The 18821-nt window shown below is 52.3% G+C and overlaps 11 protein-coding genes across 11 annotated transcripts; 4 read left to right on the top strand and 7 right to left on the bottom strand.

Moving 5' to 3' along the window:
* Positions 1–754: 754 nt before the first annotated feature.
* On the bottom strand, positions 755–2636 carry N7474_001288 (glycoside hydrolase family 47 protein; the record flags this gene model as incomplete). The annotated part of the gene is made up of 3 exons (XM_057192703.1): positions 755–1058; positions 1129–1899; positions 1948–2636. 3 exons carry the CDS (start codon positions 2634–2636, stop codon positions 755–757), a joined length of 1764 nt encoding a protein of 587 aa, XP_057057656.1.
* Positions 2637–3336: 700 nt separating this feature from the next.
* N7474_001287 (uncharacterized protein) lies at positions 3337–4388 on the top strand (the record flags this gene model as incomplete). The annotated part of the gene is made up of 2 exons (XM_057192702.1): positions 3337–3350; positions 3401–4388. The coding sequence occupies 2 exons, from the start codon at positions 3337–3339 to the stop codon at positions 4386–4388; spliced, it is 1002 nt and encodes a 333-aa protein (XP_057057655.1).
* Positions 4389–4656: 268 nt separating this feature from the next.
* N7474_001286 (calmodulin) lies at positions 4657–5454 on the bottom strand (the record flags this gene model as incomplete). The annotated part of the gene is made up of 6 exons (XM_057192701.1): positions 4657–4691; positions 4745–4957; positions 5016–5141; positions 5212–5227; positions 5292–5348; positions 5452–5454. 6 exons carry the CDS (start codon positions 5452–5454, stop codon positions 4657–4659), a joined length of 450 nt encoding a protein of 149 aa, XP_057057654.1.
* A 540-nt stretch (positions 5455–5994) lies between these two features.
* Positions 5995–7059, bottom strand: N7474_001285 (protein kinase; the record flags this gene model as incomplete). The annotated part of the gene is given in 4 exon segments (XM_057192700.1): positions 5995–6213; positions 6244–6426; positions 6489–6788; positions 6802–7059. The coding sequence occupies 4 exon segments, from the start codon at positions 7057–7059 to the stop codon at positions 5995–5997; spliced, it is 960 nt and encodes a 319-aa protein (XP_057057653.1).
* A 631-nt stretch (positions 7060–7690) lies between these two features.
* On the top strand, positions 7691–9009 carry N7474_001284 (t-SNARE syntaxin TLG2; the record flags this gene model as incomplete). The annotated part of the gene is made up of 4 exons (XM_057192699.1): positions 7691–7713; positions 7766–8286; positions 8348–8691; positions 8764–9009. The coding sequence occupies 4 exons, from the start codon at positions 7691–7693 to the stop codon at positions 9007–9009; spliced, it is 1134 nt and encodes a 377-aa protein (XP_057057652.1).
* Positions 9010–9235: 226 nt separating this feature from the next.
* N7474_001283 (RNA polymerase II large subunit CTD) lies at positions 9236–10664 on the bottom strand (the record flags this gene model as incomplete). The annotated part of the gene is made up of 5 exons (XM_057192698.1): positions 9236–10065; positions 10118–10259; positions 10309–10367; positions 10418–10509; positions 10567–10664. 5 exons carry the CDS (start codon positions 10662–10664, stop codon positions 9236–9238), a joined length of 1221 nt encoding a protein of 406 aa, XP_057057651.1.
* A 448-nt stretch (positions 10665–11112) lies between these two features.
* N7474_001282 (clathrin light chain CLC1) lies at positions 11113–12031 on the top strand (the record flags this gene model as incomplete). Its single annotated transcript, XM_057192697.1, has 4 exons — positions 11113–11152; positions 11207–11442; positions 11498–11598; positions 11680–12031. 4 exons carry the CDS (start codon positions 11113–11115, stop codon positions 12029–12031), a joined length of 729 nt encoding a protein of 242 aa, XP_057057650.1.
* A 609-nt stretch (positions 12032–12640) lies between these two features.
* Positions 12641–14506, bottom strand: N7474_001281 (Hsp90 co-chaperone CDC37; the record flags this gene model as incomplete). Its single annotated transcript, XM_057192696.1, has 3 exons — positions 12641–13079; positions 13184–14151; positions 14456–14506. The coding sequence occupies 3 exons, from the start codon at positions 14504–14506 to the stop codon at positions 12641–12643; spliced, it is 1458 nt and encodes a 485-aa protein (XP_057057649.1).
* Positions 14507–14559: 53 nt separating this feature from the next.
* On the top strand, positions 14560–16953 carry mdr2 (ATP-binding cassette permease mdr2; the record flags this gene model as incomplete). The annotated part of the gene is made up of 2 exons (XM_057192695.1): positions 14560–15762; positions 15811–16953. The coding sequence occupies 2 exons, from the start codon at positions 14560–14562 to the stop codon at positions 16951–16953; spliced, it is 2346 nt and encodes a 781-aa protein (XP_057057648.1).
* Positions 16954–17266: 313 nt separating this feature from the next.
* N7474_001279 (uncharacterized protein) lies at positions 17267–17625 on the bottom strand (the record flags this gene model as incomplete). Its single annotated transcript, XM_057192694.1, has 2 exons — positions 17267–17546; positions 17579–17625. 2 exons carry the CDS (start codon positions 17623–17625, stop codon positions 17267–17269), a joined length of 327 nt encoding a protein of 108 aa, XP_057057647.1.
* Positions 17626–17651: 26 nt separating this feature from the next.
* On the bottom strand, positions 17652–18790 carry N7474_001278 (uncharacterized protein; the record flags this gene model as incomplete). The annotated part of the gene is made up of 3 exons (XM_057192693.1): positions 17652–17982; positions 18050–18641; positions 18709–18790. The coding sequence occupies 3 exons, from the start codon at positions 18788–18790 to the stop codon at positions 17652–17654; spliced, it is 1005 nt and encodes a 334-aa protein (XP_057057646.1).
* Positions 18791–18821: the final 31 nt, after the last annotated feature.

Genomic DNA, 18821 nt, shown 5'->3' with positions numbered 1-18821 from the left:
TTAGTTAATTATTATTCGAGCTCGGGCTGTTTTACTCGATATTCCTGTCCTCCACATCCACATCCCAGCCAACAAGAAAGACGGTGTTCGTGCCGCCAGCCGGTCCTGTGATCGGCTAGAGATCCGGACGGCCTGGAATAATGAGTGGAGACTTGTTCTCAGCCGTTGCGCGGCACGTGGGTTTTGTCCAGACAGACGGGATTCAATTGCCTCCATAGGGAACTTCTGGAACATGAGAGCCAGTCCGGACTCGAAAAAGGAGTATCTACTACGTGCAGATAGGTAGCAGGATGTCACTTTCTGGTCTCAGACAAGCACGATCAGATAATTATGATTTCAATCAGATAAATCAGCCCGGTCTGATACTAGACCGGGATCTCAGGGGCAGGTTCCACGTCATGCATACTTCATACACAAGATAATTGGTCTATACTATGTAATAAAAATAAACCGCATAGGACACCCACCGCTGGATATGTGTTACTCTTAACATAGACACGAAAATATCGTACACTAAACACCACCACAACCAACATGCCTATTCCTATTTTGAGCATTGTGCACCTTCAAGAATAACACATGGTCCGGCACCTCCAGTTCCCGTGATATATATTGTCGTCGCAATTTAACAGCAGTGGATATAAAGGGACCAATAAATTCTCCAAAACCACCAAAATTAAACGCCGCGCGATGTATATACGCCACAATATGTACAACATATAAACGATATCGAGTCGCCACTAGAATCCCACATCTATCGCGAAGAAGTGGGCCGTCTGAAAGGATGGGCCTCGGTGTTAAACACGTAGTCATCGAGACTCACGAGATTGGGCTCCGAAAAGGTGAGATAGAAGTACTTGAGCGTCTCGGCAGTCCAGAAACTCTCCATCTCATCTTTCTTCACGGGCTCATCATCACGCACGTCGTGGACGGCGGAGTGGCCGAATTTGGTGCGTGTGATCGCGTCGACGTTCTTGAACATGCGCCATGCAGCGTCTTGGTAGAACTGGTCTCCTGAGATGCGCCACATGTAGAAGACGGATTCGATGGCCTCGGGTCTGGAAAGGCAAAAGGAGAGGGATTAGCGCGTGGCCACAATAACACAAAAAAGGCGGGAGGGAGACAAACCTGAGTTTGTAATTTGAATCGCGAACGTTGATGACTCCCGGCGGGAGTTTCTCGGATTTGACTCTGCTTCTTGCATGCTCGGTATCGGAAGAAATTGTATCCAACCACTTCTTCTCGTCCCAGGCACAGCTGTCCATGTTGTCGCAAGGGACCACTTTAAACTCTTCGGCCATGACGCCGTGGGGGAACGCATCGTAAGCCCAGATGCAGCCATCGGTCAGTCCACGAGCATAGTACATATCCTCTGGACGGTTGAAAAGCTTCGCGCCGAGGCCGATGGTCGCGCCGATGAAACAACTGAGATGCATTGCAGAGTAAATGTGTGACGAAATGGTCCCCTTGGCGGTATTTACTTTGAGATCGGCGGGGAACAAAATGTGCTGGTCCTCGTCTTTGGTCATGGCGCGGAAGATGATGTGCTTTTTGATCGCATCCATGGCGGATTCGTACATGCGGCGGTACTGGTCGCTTGCGCCTCCAACCATGATATGCTGCTTCGGAAGGTACTCGTAGGTGGAATCCGCACAGGCGCCGATGCCGAAATCATTTCGCGTAAATGTCAATGAGTTCGCATCGACGAACTTGGGCCACAAGCCAGGCAAGTAGGTGGTTTCCTGGGCGCGATCCAGCTCGTTCATAATGCGCTGGGCAGCATCGTAGTACTTCAGATCGCCGGTCAGTTGCGTGAGACGGGTGAATTCCACCGAGAAAGAACCAAGCTCTGCCATGACCGTTGAAGAACCCGGGCGAATTTCTCCGCCTTGGATCGACCTATCGATGGTTAGATCACGGATTGCAATGCCAGCCGGAGAATCTTACGTGGCCCAGTTCCAACGCGCCTGAGGCATTCGGTTTTTCGTGTCAAAACAATCGTATAGCATGTCCGAGAGCTCGACGGCCTTTTTGAGGAGGATCGGGTGTTTGCCCATGCTCAGGTCGTACGCAGCCATAAAACCACCCACATATCGGATGACGGTCTCGAAGACGTTGATATCGTGCTGTCTGGTGATGGTGAAATCGATATCCTCCAGAGCCACGAGCGCCTCATTGAATTCCTTATCCAGTCCCATGATGATCAGAGTGTCCAGCGAATCGACCAGCGTGGCTCCCCACCCACTGAAGGGGTCCCGAAACCCACCAGTTTCTGGGCTGACTTCGTCCCGAGACCAGGCATGTGTTTTGTATCCATTCCACGCGTGGAGAAACGCTTCCTTGACTGCGCTTTGCTTCTTGACTCGTGCAGATCGTTGGCTCCATGATTCGCTGGGGAAATCGTGTTGGATCTTCGGGAGGGGAGAGTATTTGGTCGGCAAGGCGAGGTAGGAGTCGACAGGGTGGTTGTACGGGTGCTTGGCCCAATGTTGTTGGCCTTCCTTGGGAGGCTGGCCGCGAACGGGTTCTGGTGGGTGAATTGGGCCGTGAAGGAACCGGTTGTAGACGAAATAGCCGAGGAAAATGAGGACGACCGTTACGGTGAGGTTCTGTTTACTCCGTCGTCGGTAGAACATGGTGGCGACGGGCGACTCAGTGAAGGAGTGACATGAGTAGGGTCGGGAAACAGCAGCATGCAAAACGGAGTAGTAACTCCCAATCAATTGCGAGCGAACAGAATCAAATCAACAGCAGTGGTGTCATGAGAAGCTGGGGGGGTTTCGAGTTCTTTTTAGGGTCGCAATCCAGGGATGAAATAAGGCTCTGCGGACGCCATGTGGAGTGATGCTGGGTGGATCAGATGCCTGAGTGGCCTTGTCTCTCGTGATCGTCAAGGAGGCGGTTTCAATTGGTGGCGATTGGCATGCGAGGGAAGAAGGGGACAATACAGGCCATATGTACAGGGTCAGCTCAGAAATCGGGCTGGAAAACCTCAGGCATCACGCACTAAGGGCGATGTGGTGGTGGGAATAAGAATAATAAATAAGGATGATTGATGGTGATAGAGTATGTACTAATCGTAATCCTCACAGGGGTCAAAGCCAAGGCATAGTTACCCACTGTTGGTGGAAGCGCTAGAAGGACTGGGTTAGGGATTCCGTCAGAGGCACTCTTGGCAGGGTGCAGCGCCACCGGGATGAAACAGCCACCGATGGTGGCCAATGTTTGCACTGTTTGCACTCGACGAGCGCAGCCCAGAACAACACGGCGAGCGCGGGATATCTCCAGTCATGCCAGAGATGATTCACCTGCCGCTCGATCCCGGCTGAGAGAGTCATGCCTGTCACCGGGTAATAGCCACTCTATCCTTCCCCAAACACCCACTGATCCATCCCTCCAGGGTCTACTTCGTCCCCTCCCACCCCAACGCCTCCACGGCACTGGGCACCATCACCGAGCGTCTGCGCTCCGCCTTCGTCGATGAAGACCTCACCCCGATTGGACGCTGGGCCCTGGAGCACAAGCTGATGCGCGACACCCCCGGGTGTCTCCCCGCCTCCGCCAATCCCGCACAGCAGACCTCCAAGCCCCGATACATGCAGTTCCTCTCGCTGTCGCACTACCCACAGCACGGGTTCATTTACACGTCCGAGCCGCTGGAGAAACCCTTCCACCCACCGAACGCTGCGTCGCCGGTCCCGCCATCATCAGCTACGAGTCCCGGTTCACATCCCATAAACTCCCCCGGGGTAGTCAACGCGACCCCCCAGTCCACGGGCAATAATGCAGCCGCGCCAGTCCCTCCTACCCCCGACGCAATGCGCATGACTTCCGTCCCGCCCTCCGCGTACAACACCCTCTTCCAACACTTCACCTACGCATGCCAGCCCTTCTGGTGCCACCGCCTGACCGTCGCAGTGCCCAACGGCGCCGTCTACGACATGGGCGACTTCCGCGTGCGGGTTGGGGATGTGCGCCAGACCTTCCCCGCTGCACGGGTGCGCGGGACCGTCGTGGAGATCGAATGGCGGGGTCCGTCGGTGATCGAGTCGTTGCCTTTGTCGGACGCGGTTTCGGACGCGGATTCAGGGATTGATGTGTCCTTTGCGGCGATTGAGGAGTCCGATATCGATGCGGAGCTGGCGGCGACGGCGTCTTTGATCCGTGAGTTTTGGACAAGGTTGCAGGTGGATGGGGGACGTGAGTCGATTCTGGTTCCTGGTGTTGGGAAGGAGATTAAGGATCGATTGGCAAGCTGTAAGCGGCGGAGTGCGGTGCCTGCGGAGACTGCCTTTGGAGATGCGATGGTACAAGAGGAGGATCTAGACCCGTATGCTGGGGCGGATCTGGCGAGACAGTATATGGAGGCACTCCGGTTTAACCGGTAGGCGTTAGAATTAGAATACGAACAAACATGAGATACCTTTATCAAACGCTGTTTATGAACACTGCCACTGAACTCGACCTAGACTAAACGAGATATCTGCAATGCAAAGTGCACGCTCGATCATGAGACATGCAAGCTATAGCTTCCAACCACATCAGACTACAGATACCAGCACCAGGGCTGGAAAACATGAGAAAAGGAAAATAAGATCATCGTTGGGAAACCGCGACTTCAGCTAGCATGATATGGAAAGGAGACACAGAGAGAAATTATTTTTGCATCATGAGCTGGACGAACTCGTTGTCTGCGTGTGATGCGTTAGTATGTATGACGGTAAATGTATAGGAAACGACTTACAGTCAATCCGGCCATCGCCATCCTGGTCAGCCTCGCGAATCATCTCGTCCACCTCGTCGTCTGTCAGCTTCTCGCCGATGGAGGTCATGACGTGGCGCAGCTCGGCGGCCGAGATGAAGCCGTTGTTGTCGCGATCGAAAACCTTGAACGCCTCCCGGATTTCCTCCTCAGAGTCGGTGTCCTTCATCTTGCGGGCCATCATGGTGAGGAATTCTGGGAGTACGTCAACCTTCTGTCTGTCTGTCTGACTTGCTCGCTGGGGGTTGCCTACCGGGGAAGTCGATGGTGCCGTTGTTATCGGCATCCACCTCGTTGATCATATCCTGCAGCTCCGACTCGGACGGGTTCTGGCCCAGCGAGCGCATGACGGTGCCCAGTTCCTTGGTGGTGATCTGGCCTATTGGGGGATCGTGTAAGTATCCCGGGCGTGACTGATTTCCTCCGAAGAAGAAAAAGAAAGAACTAACCATCGCCATCCTTGTCCTATTAATAGCAAGAAATGCTCGTCAGCAGATGGAACCCTCAATGCACATGGGGAATCACTCACAAACAGGGAGAAGGCCTCCTTGTACTCGGAGACCTGCTCTTCGGTCAGGGAGTCGGCCTGGGAAGATCGTTAGCCGGAATGAGCGTTGCCTTTTGCCCCGCAAAGGCGGGGGGTTTTGCGGCTGAAACAGAAAATGGAAAATGGAAAGGGAAGTGCGCACCATGGTGAGGTAAGTGTATGAGGCGAGTGGAATGGGACAGAAGGAAGAAAAGATCCAAACCGGGAGAGTTGGATTGGACGGTGATGGTGGGGGAGAAGGAGAGTGGGTTAAGGGGAAACACAATAATGGCACCAACACAGCAGAATCCGTGCCTGGGAGTACGTAATCCGGGCGGTGAGTCTAGATCTTAGTGTCAGCCCAACGCATCCTCTTCAGCCCTGTCGCTTGGCATTTCTTGTCTGAAACGCTTGTTGATGGGGGTCAAGGACGATGTACCGAACGAAAATGTGAATCCCCAGTTACGGACGAGGGTTCTAGATTAAGAGGACTAGAGCCCAAGGTGTTGAAAGAAATGAAAATAGTGCCTTGCGGATTCGAATATAGCCTCTCGGGCAGACACGGGCGCGAAGACGTATTCCTCAGGCATGAGCTGAATCAGCTACTACATATGAATCCAGAACGTGCTTCCAATGCATACAGTAGAACTTTAACCAAGTATCGTTCTTATAGCAGCATATGTATAATTCGTTCCCTGATGTATCCTTACAAGTGCTTGAGTATCCATTCGTCCTCCGATAGCTCCTTAGCGGAGCTACGCTTGCTGGGCTCCCACTGCAACATTTTTCGCATTAGAGGTAAAAATGCCTTTCTCTCCTGCTCTTCGTCGATATTGTTTTCCCGTTCTTCAAGTGGAACCTGATCCTTCAATAAAATTTCTGTGCGAAAATCGCCTAGAAAGTCGTATATTGTTAGTGAATTTGGCTACTAGAAATCACTAGATAATAAGATAACAAAAGATCTTGACTTGCCTTTGTCTGAAAAGAATTTGTCTCTTAGCTCCCCTTGGGCAAGAAGACTAGGCGGCGGGGGACCGAGAAGATTTATCATCTCAGCGAGATGGGCTCGACTTCGGTACTTGTGGAATTCGGGGTCTTGGCCCGTGAACAAAGAACCGCCTTCGTAAATGTCCCAAATCTACAACCTAGCTTTTAGCAATTTTTGCACCATGATGATCAGGATCGGGCTGTATATCTTACCATGCATCCCACGTTCCATATATCGACGCTGTACGTCCATGGAACTCCTAGAATCACTTCCGGTGCTCGGTAGATATTAGGTTGAATGAATTCCGAGTGGTATTGATCGCCGAGCATGGCCGAGCCAAAATCGCATAGGACTGGGGTACCTAAATATTTAGGCATTCTGAGATCCCGGGACATGTAGATTATTCTCCCATCTATGACTACCATTTTCCTCGGAACAGGGTGTTGAAGTTCCTTCTCCTCAAAGTTGGTAAAGACCGAATCATCGTTAATACCGAGCATGATATTGCCTGCCTTTATGTCTAACAAAAACAAGAGTAAGTAAATTATACAAGCAGGGGAGGATAAATAGGGCCACAAACCAGTAAGTATGGTTTGGCACTCCGTATGCAGATAATCCAATGCTAAAAACAGGCGCTTGAGGACGAATGCCATGATTGCTGAAGGCAGCCTCTCTATCGGGTTGCGGCGTAAAAACGTCAGAACACTCTTCCATAATGAGGATGCACAAGGCATTGGTGCCTGTCTTCAGGTCCATCGATGTAAAACGTATCAAGTAAGGCATCACGACCGGGATGGCCTTTGGGGGATTGCTCTGTGCGTCTATACATCTTGAGCTCGTCATCTAAGGACATCTCCTATTCGAGTAGAATAATAGCGGGCAGCAGTATAGTCGGGGAGGCTCTCTTCTTCTATTTTGTGGTATTCAGGTGTCCGAACGAAGTTCGGATTGGAGAAATTGAGTGGCTTCCATCTCCGTCCGAGCTGGGGCAAAATCGCAGAAAGGACAACATGGATTGAAGGAAGCCAGCTATACTGTGTGAGTACCTGGATACAGGAGAGATAGAAGAATGAACCTGTGCTAGACTTGGGGTTGTTAAAGACAATGTAGTTGCTAAAAGACTAGCGAAAGATGTCCAAGATCTGTTCGTTATCCACGAGGAATGCTACATTTGTTCCTGTGCTGACCATACCAAAATTACACTCCCTGTCCAGTGGGTATTACCAATACCGGCCGTACAACCCCAAAACCAGCCCCTTCTCACGTGGAGCTTCAAGCTCCCCGATATCATCATCGTCATCCCCATCGTCGCGCTCTCTCACCACCACTCTCCAACCCAAGGATCAAGCGAATCATGAAACCCGCATTCCCCAGTCAATAAGACCGACTTCCCTCAACGCCCCTCGGACCCACGATGTGGCGGGATCGCACCAACCTGTACGCACTCGTCCATCAATAATATGCCAGCTAGCTAACATCGTCTCCCAAGCTACATCTCCTACCGCCAGTCCTTCGCGCACCACCCGTCCAAAAAGACCCTCTTCAATGCCTTCTCCGACACAGCCTCCACCAACGAAGAAAGCCGCCGTCTGATCTCCGAGACCGGCGGCTTCGAGGAAGATGGCGACATGGTCATCGAGATGGACCTCCTGCCGCCGCGCTGGGTCGACGTGCAGGATGAGGTGTCCGAGCTGCTGGCGGATATAGCGCAAAAATCATCACAGCTCGATAAGCTGCACCAGAAACACCTGCTCCCCGGGTTTGGAGACGAAGAGGCCCGCAGGCAGGATGAGAGTGTGATCGAACGGTACACCCAGGATATCACCCGTGCGTTCCACGATTGCCAGAAGTCGATTCAGCGGATTGAGATGATGGTCCGCGAGTCGAAGCAGCAGGGGAGTGTGACTAGTGGGGAGGAGACGATGGCGCGGAATATTCAGATCTCCCTGGCAGCCCGGGTGCAGGAGTCTAGTGCGAGGTTCAGGAAGAAGCAGAGTACATACCTGAGGAGTATGGAATCACCACAGTTCGAATATGTGCATATGGGACGTTGAACTAATATGGGTGTTAGAACTCCGAGACTTAGAAGGCCTGGGAACACCATTCGACCGCGCCCCCACCCCGGTGCAGAACCCATACAGCGATCCGTCATTAATGGAGTCCGACGCGGACAAGTCCTTCTCACAAACGATGCTCATGCAGACGTCCCAACGAACAACCGGCCAAAACGACGCCACCATCGCACAGCGAGAACGCGAAATCAACGATATCGCAAAGGGTATTATCGAGCTGTCTGATATATTCCGCGAGCTGCAGACCATGGTCATCGACCAGGGAACCATGCTGGATCGCATAGACTATAATGTGGAGAAGATGGGCACGGAGGTAAAAGCGGCAGACAAGGAGATCAAGGTGGTATGTTTGGAAATATGCCTTCCCCCGCAGTGTTTCTCACAGGCAGGTTCCTACTGACACTATCCCTTCCAGGCAACGAGCTACCAACGCCGCACCACGAAACGCAAAATCATGCTACTGCTATTCCTCGTGGTTGTGGGCTTGATCATCGTCCTAATTATCAAGCCCAAACGAAGTAGCTCTCCACCGCCACCGCCTGATGATACCCAATCTTCCAGCAATATCCGGTCTGTCGTTGCATCTACGAGTCGATTGAGACATCGCTCCTCGGCTCGGTTCGCGCGAGACCGATGGCTGGAACCGGATATATTCCGATGAATACATGCCTTTTCTGTTTAGCGATAGTTAATGTGACTGGATATTGTCAACTGTACACACGTTTTGATGCATATACATTAACTGTAGAAGAGAGACAATCCTTGAATACCATGACTTCTGACAACTTCAATATTGTACACATCTCGATACGTCAACCAGGTACCCAGAATGCCTTGTCCAAATGATATGAACAGAATGATTTGCGAAAGAAAAGAAAAACACACAACTACTGCCGTCCCTCCTGAGCAAGCAGCTCAGCCACATCGGCGTCTAAATCACCACTTGCAAACTGCGCATAGTCTTCCTCGCCATGTGTGGTTTTACGTCGCTTGGCTCCTGCACCATTGGCATGGCTGAGATCAAAATCGTTGCCGCCACCGGGAGAAATATTGGACATATCGGGGAGAGCAGCGCCAGAAATTCCGGACAGATCAAGAGTAGGCTCCTCCGTGATTGGGGCATGGTGGCCTTGATCTGGCTTCGGAGATCCGACGGGTGTGATGGCTTCCACTGGGGGAGGAGTGAGAGCCTCGACTTCGGGACGACCGCCGTCTTCATCCTGCATGCTGTGATCTCCATGCTGCGCGCCCGAGGACTCGTCCGTGGACAGACCGCGCATGATTGCATCCTCAACTTCGCGTTTCTTCGTGTCTGTCAGTGACTTCTTTTCCGATAGGTTGGTAGCAAGTGTTTCTTCCTTGGATAGTTCCGAGCGGTTGGTAGCCAGGATCTTCTCGAGACCATCGATCAATGCGCGCCGCGACTTGATGACCTCTGACACCGAGCTCTCCGCGTTGGCAAGTGTTTTCAGCAGCTGACTGAGACGGGCGGCATGCACTGGAGGAGTAGGGTGTGGAGTCTTTCCGTCGTTCATTTTCTCATACTCCATATTTGCAGTTGTGGCCGAAGTGCTGGAAGTCATGGCGGCCTTGGTGAGGGCAACCTGCAGAGGCACAAGTGGTTGCAGTTCTGACGGCGTAGACCCCGAGGACGAGTCTTTGAAGAGCGAGCCACCAAGCTGTTGTTTCTTGCCGGTCGAGCGTGACTTATCGATCTCTGCGGGAGAGGGCATGAGCTTGCGAATGGACATGCGATGGAAGCGACCTACCATTCACCCGGGTTTCCACAGCTTCCAAGATTGGACCTTCGAATACATTGCGTTGTCTCCACACCTCCGTCACACGGCGAATCTTCTGTTGGATATCATTCGTAGCACCTTTGTAGGCCGTTGCTGTGGCTTCCACCACGATCTTGTCCACATTAGCTAACCCCACGTCTTGCATGAGAGTAGGGACTCACTGGAGAGAAGGCAATCAGAAAATCATCTTTTCCTCGCGCTTTTGACTGCTGCGCCACCTCTGTAGTCCGGTTAGCTACCAGCATCGCAGTGTTTCTAGAGAGTTTGTACCATTCGCCAGGTAGATCAGGTTCAGCCGTTTCGGTGGGTTGGAGTCGCGAATCTTCTGAAGCCAGATTTGGGCAGTCCGATCCGCATGGCGTCTAGTCGTTCCATCAGGGTCAGCAAGCTTGCTTTTCTAGCGTGCGGTGTTTGCCTACCTGTGAAACATGACCCACTGCGCAACAGTCACAATGCTCTCCTGGGTCTCATTCAGTGCAGACAGCTTTGCCTTGACGGCATCATCAGTGTAGGCCATGGCGACAATGCAGACAGGTGTGCGCTAGATGAATTGCTGTTCCTGCGAGAGAAGCAGGGTGCCACAAGGTGCGACTTGCTACGAGGAGCCGGGTGTAGGTAGGACTGATTTGGGAACTGAGGGCAATTGTTTGCGATTGGGGAGGGGTGAAAGATCTCAAAACCAGAGAGATAAATTGGCAGGGAAATGGAAACGGGTGAAGCAGGTAACAAGCGAGTCGCAAGAAGACGCGATAGACCAGAAGCTCCAGACTGACTGATGCCAACAGCAGCTCCCTCACCGCCTTCGCCTGGCAGAATGGCCGGCCTCCGAGCGCTCGCCGTCAACATCTGGCAACTACGCCTGCTCACTCCTGTTTCTTTGCACACACCAAGTCTTGTCACACCACCATCACCATTTGACCAAGCGTTGCTCCTGAACCACTACTCCACAAATCTCTGACATCAACATGGCCGATCGCTTCCCTTCCTTGGAGGACTTCTCTGAGGGTATGCATCAACCCACCTGCCGCTAACATCGAAGCTGACGGACGATCAATTCAGGCCAGACTGAGGTTCAGGAGGGCCAGGGTGCCGACCACGATGATTTCCTGGCCCGTGAGCGTGCTGCGCTCGGTGAAGACGCCGAACAATTCGCGACCGCTCAAGACCACGTCGCCGGCGACGCGAATGTAGATACCGGGGATGACCTGCTGGGCGGACAAGATGCCGGACCGACAGAGGAGATGGGCCAGTTTGAATCTTCATTCCCGTCAATGGAGACACAGGCGCAGAATGAGGTGCGAACCTAGCCGGGGGTTGACTTACAATGTGCTGACCTGTTGTTCCTTTTAGCGAGTGGCCCCTGGTGGTACTATCACTGGATCTGGGTCGCCTTTCCCTCCCTCCGGCTACCAAAACGTGCAGGAGCCCGAAGAAGAGACCCAGCCCATCAGGTGAGCTCTTCCCCTGACCCGGCCTGAATACTCCCGCCACCATATCTATTCAGTAACTGACTTTGCATTTCAACCACATAGAGAATGGCGTGAGAAGCGCGACTCCGAAATCGCCCGCCGCGCAGAGGTCTCGAACGAGAAGAAAGAATCCACCACCAAGAAGGCCCACGAGGACATCGACGACTTCTACGTTTCCTACAACAACAAGGCCGACAAGGCGCGCGCGCAGACCCGCTCCGAGGCCGAGCAGTTCATGGCCAACCGCGAGGATACCTCTGCCGGTGGTACCAGCTGGGAGCGCATCGCCAAGCTGGTGGATGTGTCGGGCAAGGGCTCCACGGGTGGTGGCAGTGGTTCTGGCAAGGAGCGATTCCGTGAATTGTTGATCAGTCTCCGGAAAGATGAGAGTGCTCCCGGTGCCACTGGAATTTAGAATATCTTGCTTCTTGGAGATTGCGGTACAGCGGGAATTGGCCAACGCCTGCTGCCATCACTGGGTTGTACCTGTTACGTTTTTTCCCTTTCTTTACTCCACGCCAGCGAAGTCTTCAGGGGGGTCTGTGTAATTTAAGATTTCGGATTGATAGCATCGTTAATACCATGGATTCAACGGATCGACATTCCCAGCGCAGTAGAGAAGGGAAGTTGTATGGCATACGGATGTCAAGTTATATACTTGGAAGAAATGAACGATGTTGAGATTGTTCCGTATCTCAGCCCCCCTGCCTATATATACCACTGCAAGTATCTCAGGTAAAGACACCAGCTTAACTCTGGCGGCGCAGCGAAGTGACCTGCTGCGATGATTACTGCCTGCCCCATCGGGGACTGGCTCGTCTCCTCGGAGGCCCCTATAGACAAACGGGCTGGCATCTTTAGCATGCCAGATCGAATCCGTGGCTCATCTCTTTTGTTACGAATTTTGCTTGATTAATCTTGCCTAAGCCCTGTCATCCTCTCTTCCCCTCCCATCACTAGTATAGAAAATCTCAGCCTTGGGAGTACATACTATGCCTATCAATAATGCAACGCATACGACTTTTCAATCGAGCTCGGTCACATCTCCCGCCGGCTCGCCAATCTCTTCTACTTTGCCTTCCGCCTCCAGCTCCGCAAGTTTCTTCCTGCCTTCGTCCGTGGTGGCGTCCACAATCCCCTCCTCCTCCATACTAAGAATGCCGCTATTGCCCAGGTGCTCCACGATCAACTCGGCATCTTCCACCCGCATCTTGCCGAGAACCTTGTTCACTTCATCCAAGGACTCGGACTCCAGAGCCTTTTGCATATCGGCGGGGAATGCATCGAAGACCTTGCGAACTTCCACTTCGGTTGGATCCTCGCTGTTGGCGGCGGGGATGTTAATCGTGATTTTGGTGTTGGGGTCCACGGCATGCAGTTGAATCTGTTCCACGCCCGCCGGGTCGTTGGCGGTTTCTTTGCTCAGCTCGGCGGCGCGGGTCTTGATCCGGTTGTAGGTATCTCTGACGTCGTCGTTGAACAAGGTCGATGCGCGGTGGCCCGGGGTCGTAATCCTGTACATAATTAGTGGGAGCGCAACCAAAAGGGCGAAAAGGATATGATATACCGTGTAAAAAACATCTGGACACCGTCACGGCCAAGAGAACGGCAGTACTGCAACAGCAGTCCTTGGTGGACACATTGCCGGGCATAAGCCTCCTGTCCCTTCATCTGGCTGTTGAAGGCTTCAACGAGCAGACCATCTGTCTCCTTCTCGGCAACGATTTGGGGGTTTTCAGAGATGAACCTGAGATAGGCCTTGTAATCACCCGGCTTGAGATGCGCAAAGCGTTTCGCCAGCTCGCTGACCTCAACATTCGCAGGGTCATCATCATCCTCATCTACCGATGTGGACACCTGGTTTCCGGCTCCGGCTCCAGCTCCAGGGTTCAAAAGCTCAACGGAGCCCTGTTTTGACGTAGAAGCAGCCGGTGCTTTTGCTTTAGCTACATGTGACGTGTCAAATCCGGTATGTAGCTGATCGCTGGTGATCTTGCTCCCCTCTTCCTTCTCAAGTTGTGCCAGCTTCGTCAGCAGCTGTTTTTGGAGATCCTCCACCTTCGCCTTGTGTTCGCCCACGCCTTGGATATATGCCTTGAAAAGATTGTCCGGCTTGGGGTCTTCAAGATCCTTTTTCACCTGGTCCACCAGCGAGCTCATCATTTGCGAGTACTTTGGCTGTTCCTTCTCGTGTGTATGAACTCCCTCTGGCGGGGGAGGGGCTTGGTCGACGGCCGGGTTGCTGGCAAAGTCCATGATGGACTGAAAAATGAATTCGTCGGGAGATGCGGACGAGTCCTCATGTTGTTTGAGAGAATCGAGAAGCTTATCAATGCGCTCGAGCAGTCCATCGTTGATGATGCGCTCATACTTCAGTGTCTTGATTTCGAGGCGGCGCTGGTCTCGCTGTTGATGGATCTGGGCTTGCTTGGCTCGGATAAATGATCGTTTGTCGACGTTAGGGTGAACCTCGATGTCAGAGTCATCGGACAGCTCGAGCTGATCCCACTTGCTGTAGTCGAGAACCATCTTCCCCTAAGCTGGTTGATTGTTCAGTGAGGCGGGGTATAGATAGCAAGCAAAGATGAGAATGAAGGCGGCAGAGAGGTGAAAGAGAAAAAAAGATGAGATAGATAGATACTGGATATTACCAGCTGAACTGCTTCAAGTCACTAGATCAGATGCGTGCAAGAAATAAGTCCAGTGCAGAAGAAGAAAGTATCCAAAGCTGTCGACAAGCTTCCATGGGCGGTGGCCTGTGGCAGAATGGGCCCGCTTTCTGCCGAGCGGATAACCCGTTCACTTCCAATCATCCTGCACATTATTAGGGGTCAGTGACTGGCGTGCCACAGGCTGCGCTGTTTCTCTTGGACTTGAGAGAGTATGGCATCGTTCACTCTCTTTCCCTGATATCCTTCCATTATTCGTGCATCACTTCTCGCGATGCGCCGGCTCCCAATTTCCTGGGCTCCGGGCCTCTCTCCCCGGGCCATTCGACCGGTTCTCGGAGATGTCTTTCCACGAGCGAATTTCACAGCAGCTCGGTCTAGCGCAAGCCATTTTTCATCAGGAGCGTTGCGCGACGGGCCTACGCCTCTCTGCCGTCAACCCGTCGTAGCCGGACTTCCCACGAATGGCTTTCAACATACCCCTACACCTTCTCCCATAGCCTCACAAGTCCGGTATTTCCGTTCCACTACGCGAGCTCTCCAGGCAAGGCCACCAACAACCCCATCAACAAACACTAAAGCTGCCGGCCGGCCGTTTCCGGAGAAGGAAGATGAAGATGTGGACAAGGGGTTTGAGCTTTCCGAGCGAGCAGCACAGGCAGCCCAGGTCAATCTGAGTGCCAGATTGGCCAAGGATGGCGCATCGGGCAAGAAATCTGGGTTTGCGGAAATCTGGCGCCTCCTCAAGATCGCGCGCCCCGAAGCCAAGACGCTCGGATTCGCATTCTTCTTCCTGCTGATCTCCTCGTCTATCACCATGTCAATCCCGTTCTCCATCGGCAAGATCATGGATACCGCCACGAAAAGCGTAACCGAGGGGGGCAACGAGCTCTTTGGGCTGAGCCTTCCGATGTTCTACAGCGCCCTGGCTGGAGTGTTGCTCGTGGGCGCTGCTGCCAACTACGGCCGCATTATCATTCTTCGGATCGTGGGCGAACGCATCGTGGCTAGACTGCGCTCCAAGCTGTTCCGCCAGACATTTGTGCAAGATGCCGAGTTCTTCGATGCGAATCGAGTTGGTGACCTGATTTCCCGCCTTAGTTCCGATACCATCATCGTGGGCAAGAGTATCACGCAAAATCTGTCCGATGGTCTACGGGCGGCTGTCAGCGGTGCTGCCGGATTTGGTCTGATGGCTTATACCAGCCTCCAACTGTCCAGTATCCTTGCTTTACTGCTCCCGCCAATAGGCCTCGGTGCGCTTTTCTATGGAAGGGCTATCAGGAACCTCAGCCGGCAGATTCAAAAGAATCTAGGAACCCTAACCAAAATCGCGGAGGAACGCCTAGGCAACGTGAAGACCAGTCAGTCTTTCGCAGGCGAAATACTTGAAGTCAATCGGTACAATAAGCAAGTGCGCAAAATCTTTGATCTGGGGAAGAGGGAATCTTTGATCAGTGCGACCTTTTTCAGCTCGGTACGTTCATTCTTTCCACCAAAACAGGCCCTTGCTAACTACCTCTAGACGGGACTGATGGGCAACATGACTATCTTGGCTCTGCTCTATGCCGGAGGTTCCATGGTGCAGTCTGGGGCTATCACTATCGGAGAATTGACATCATTCTTGATGTACACCGCTTATGCCGGCTCCAGCATGTTCGGCCTTTCCAGTTTTTACTCTGAGCTTATGAAAGGCGTGGGCGCAGCAAGCCGGCTTTTTGAGTTGCAAGACCGCCAGCCCACAATTCACCCAACTAAGGGCCTCAAAGTCGAGTCCGCGCGCGGTCCCATTCGATTTGAAAACGTCACCTTCAGCTATCCGACTCGTCCTGCTGTCAAGATCTTCAAAGACTTGGATTTCGAGATCCCACAAGGCTCCAACGTTGCAATTGTTGGGCCTTCTGGCGGAGGCAAATCTACTATTGCATCTATCCTTCTCCGCTTCTACAGACCGACTGAAGGGAAAGTACTCATTGATGGGAAAGATATCAGCGGAATGAACGCCAAGTCTCTGCGAAGAAAGATTGGCGTGGTTGCACAGGAGCCGGTCCTTTTCTCTGGAACAATTGCGGACAACATCTCCTACGGCCGACCTGATGCCACACGCTCGGAGATCATTGCTGCGGCACGCCAGGCCAATTGTCAATTCATCAGTGACTTCCCCGATGGCCTTGACACCCACGTGGGAGCTCGCGGCGCTCAGTTGTCTGGCGGCCAGAAGCAGCGAATTGCCATTGCGCGCGCTCTGATCAAGGAGCCTGATATTCTGATTCTGGACGAAGCGACCTCCGCTCTGGATGCAGAATCCGAGACCTTAGTGAACAGTGCATTGGCTGCCCTTCTTCGGGGCAACAACACCACCATCAGCATTGCTCACCGGCTCTCCACGATCAAACGCTCTGACACCATCATTGTGCTCGGGCCCGACGGGAAAGTGGCCGAACAAGGGTCATATGATGAGCTTAGCGCCCGCCCAGATGGCGCATTTACAAAACTCATGGAATGGCAGATGAGCGGCGGCGAGCCCGTGCACCCCCCGGTCGCTCCCTCTGCACGGGCAGCGAAGACGGCGGAGGAGCTCTGGCAGCTCCAGAAGGAGGCGGAGGCGGAGGCGGAGTTGGAGGAATATGAGGAGGAACAACCAACACCGAAAAATACCACCCACTGATGCTGTCTGCTCGGGTACCACTCATTTCAATCTAGAGTGTATCATTTACACTCAGGTCTCTGGGATATACTCTCTTCTCATACTCACTTTTGCATCTTGGATTTTATGCGATAGATATTAGATGTTGGGTCCCTTCAGCTTCTCTATGTACAAATCTATCTTCTTTCTTCAGTAAGAGCATTCTCCTTGATTGACCTGTATGGACTGCTCCGAGTTTGTTTTCTACCGTCCCGACGTCGGCCTTGCGAAACCCTTATAGCATTTTTAAGTCCTTGAAATGATGGCTTGGCTATCAGAGTGTAGGTACGGCTCCTCATCTCGCATTCGACTCTCCCAAGCTTGCACATGCTTCCGCACATACTACTTTCAAAACCTGTGCAAGCCACCTGAAATCTTCAAGCTCCAAATATATCTGACCGCTGATTCGGGCCCACAATGCCGAGTTATGTACGAAGACATTAACAGAAGTGGAATAGTCTGCCACCAGCTGATCTTGAATCCGCGTTGCGACATTCGATGCTTGCAAAGTACTCAGAACAGGCCAATGTGGCGTTGTATTTAGTCCTTCCATGACTTTCGTCTGCCCTCCCGAGCTGCAGTCCGAGATCACCAACGGAAGACGCACATTAGCAAACGCACAGTCGCGAATCCTGCACGGTCCTGTCTGTTCATGATTTGGCTCTCTTAGAACCTCCGTCTCAAGTATTTGGGCGACGAGGTTCCCTCCAGAAAAAGGCGATCTCACGAATGTAATTGAAAATCCCATCCTCGCCTCCAGGGAGTCGGCTGCGATACTGAAGTGCGGTTGGTATAGTCAAATAAGGAGTGTCATCAGTGATTGCAACATTCTGAAACATCAGTTCGAAGGGTGATTTGCAATTAGGCTGCAGCGATGCTGTCAGCTTCGAGGATTCGTACTGCTGCTGCTTCGGAATGAAGTTATGAGACGTTGGGATTGTTGTGCGGATGAGCTGTTGGTTGCGGAGAGCAACGTGGAAAACCGAACAGCCCCTTGTATTATAGAGCCATCTAGACCGGAAAATTAGCATTGTATATGGGCCAATAAATTTTGAAGTCGTTGCGCGGAGACTCATACTTATGGGTCATGCTCACGAAGAAATCCGCTCCTAGTTTGCCGAGATCGAGAGGAATGTGGCCGACACCATGTGCGCCATCAATGCAGCTAAGAATCCCGTGGGCTCGACAAGCCTCCGTTAACAATTCAAACGGAAACCTGACACCTGGTAGACTGGAAATGGTGTCAAAAAGGGCAATCCGTACGTTGAAACCCTCTCGCTTGGCTTCTTTGATTGTGTCGAGGAAACTCGCGACGATTTGTTCGTGGCTAGTTGGGAACAAAACATCTATCTTTCGAGCTTTAAGCGGTGTAGTCTCCAAGACAGATTCGATCGTCCTCTCACAAGCATCGAAAATGGTGGAGAAATATATAATCATGTCCCCCGGATCGTAGGAAAGATTTCGAAGCACCGTATTGATGGCAACAGTTGCACTTTTCACAAAGACCACCTCGGCCACAGGGACATTCAGGTAGCAGGCCATTGCCTTTCGAGAGTCATCTAGAAACTTGGGATATAGATAACGTATAAACTTGTCTGGTCGTCCTTCGATCATATCCTGGAACTTGCGGAGCTCGTCTCGAACCTCCACAGGGAATGTGCCATACGCCCCTGTTGGAGTTTTAGTGATGCCTCGTGGAAATAACAAGGAAGGTTGATGAGAAAACTAGGAAATTACCATGATTGAAGTTTTTCCAATCTTTATCCAGAAGGAACTGGTCAAGTATTGAGTGTCCTAAGCGTTCCGGTTGGATCGCCATTGTATGCTCTAGTCAGCAGCGCAGCAGTGTA

Source organism: Penicillium riverlandense, assembly GCF_028828495.1.
Source record: "Penicillium riverlandense strain IBT 135883 chromosome Unknown utg000001l_segment0_segment0, whole genome shotgun sequence".
NCBI lineage: Eukaryota > Fungi > Ascomycota > Eurotiomycetes > Eurotiales > Aspergillaceae > Penicillium > Penicillium riverlandense.
The sequence above is the reverse complement of the archived record's forward strand: the minus strand, read 5'-3'. Positions and strand labels throughout refer to the sequence as shown.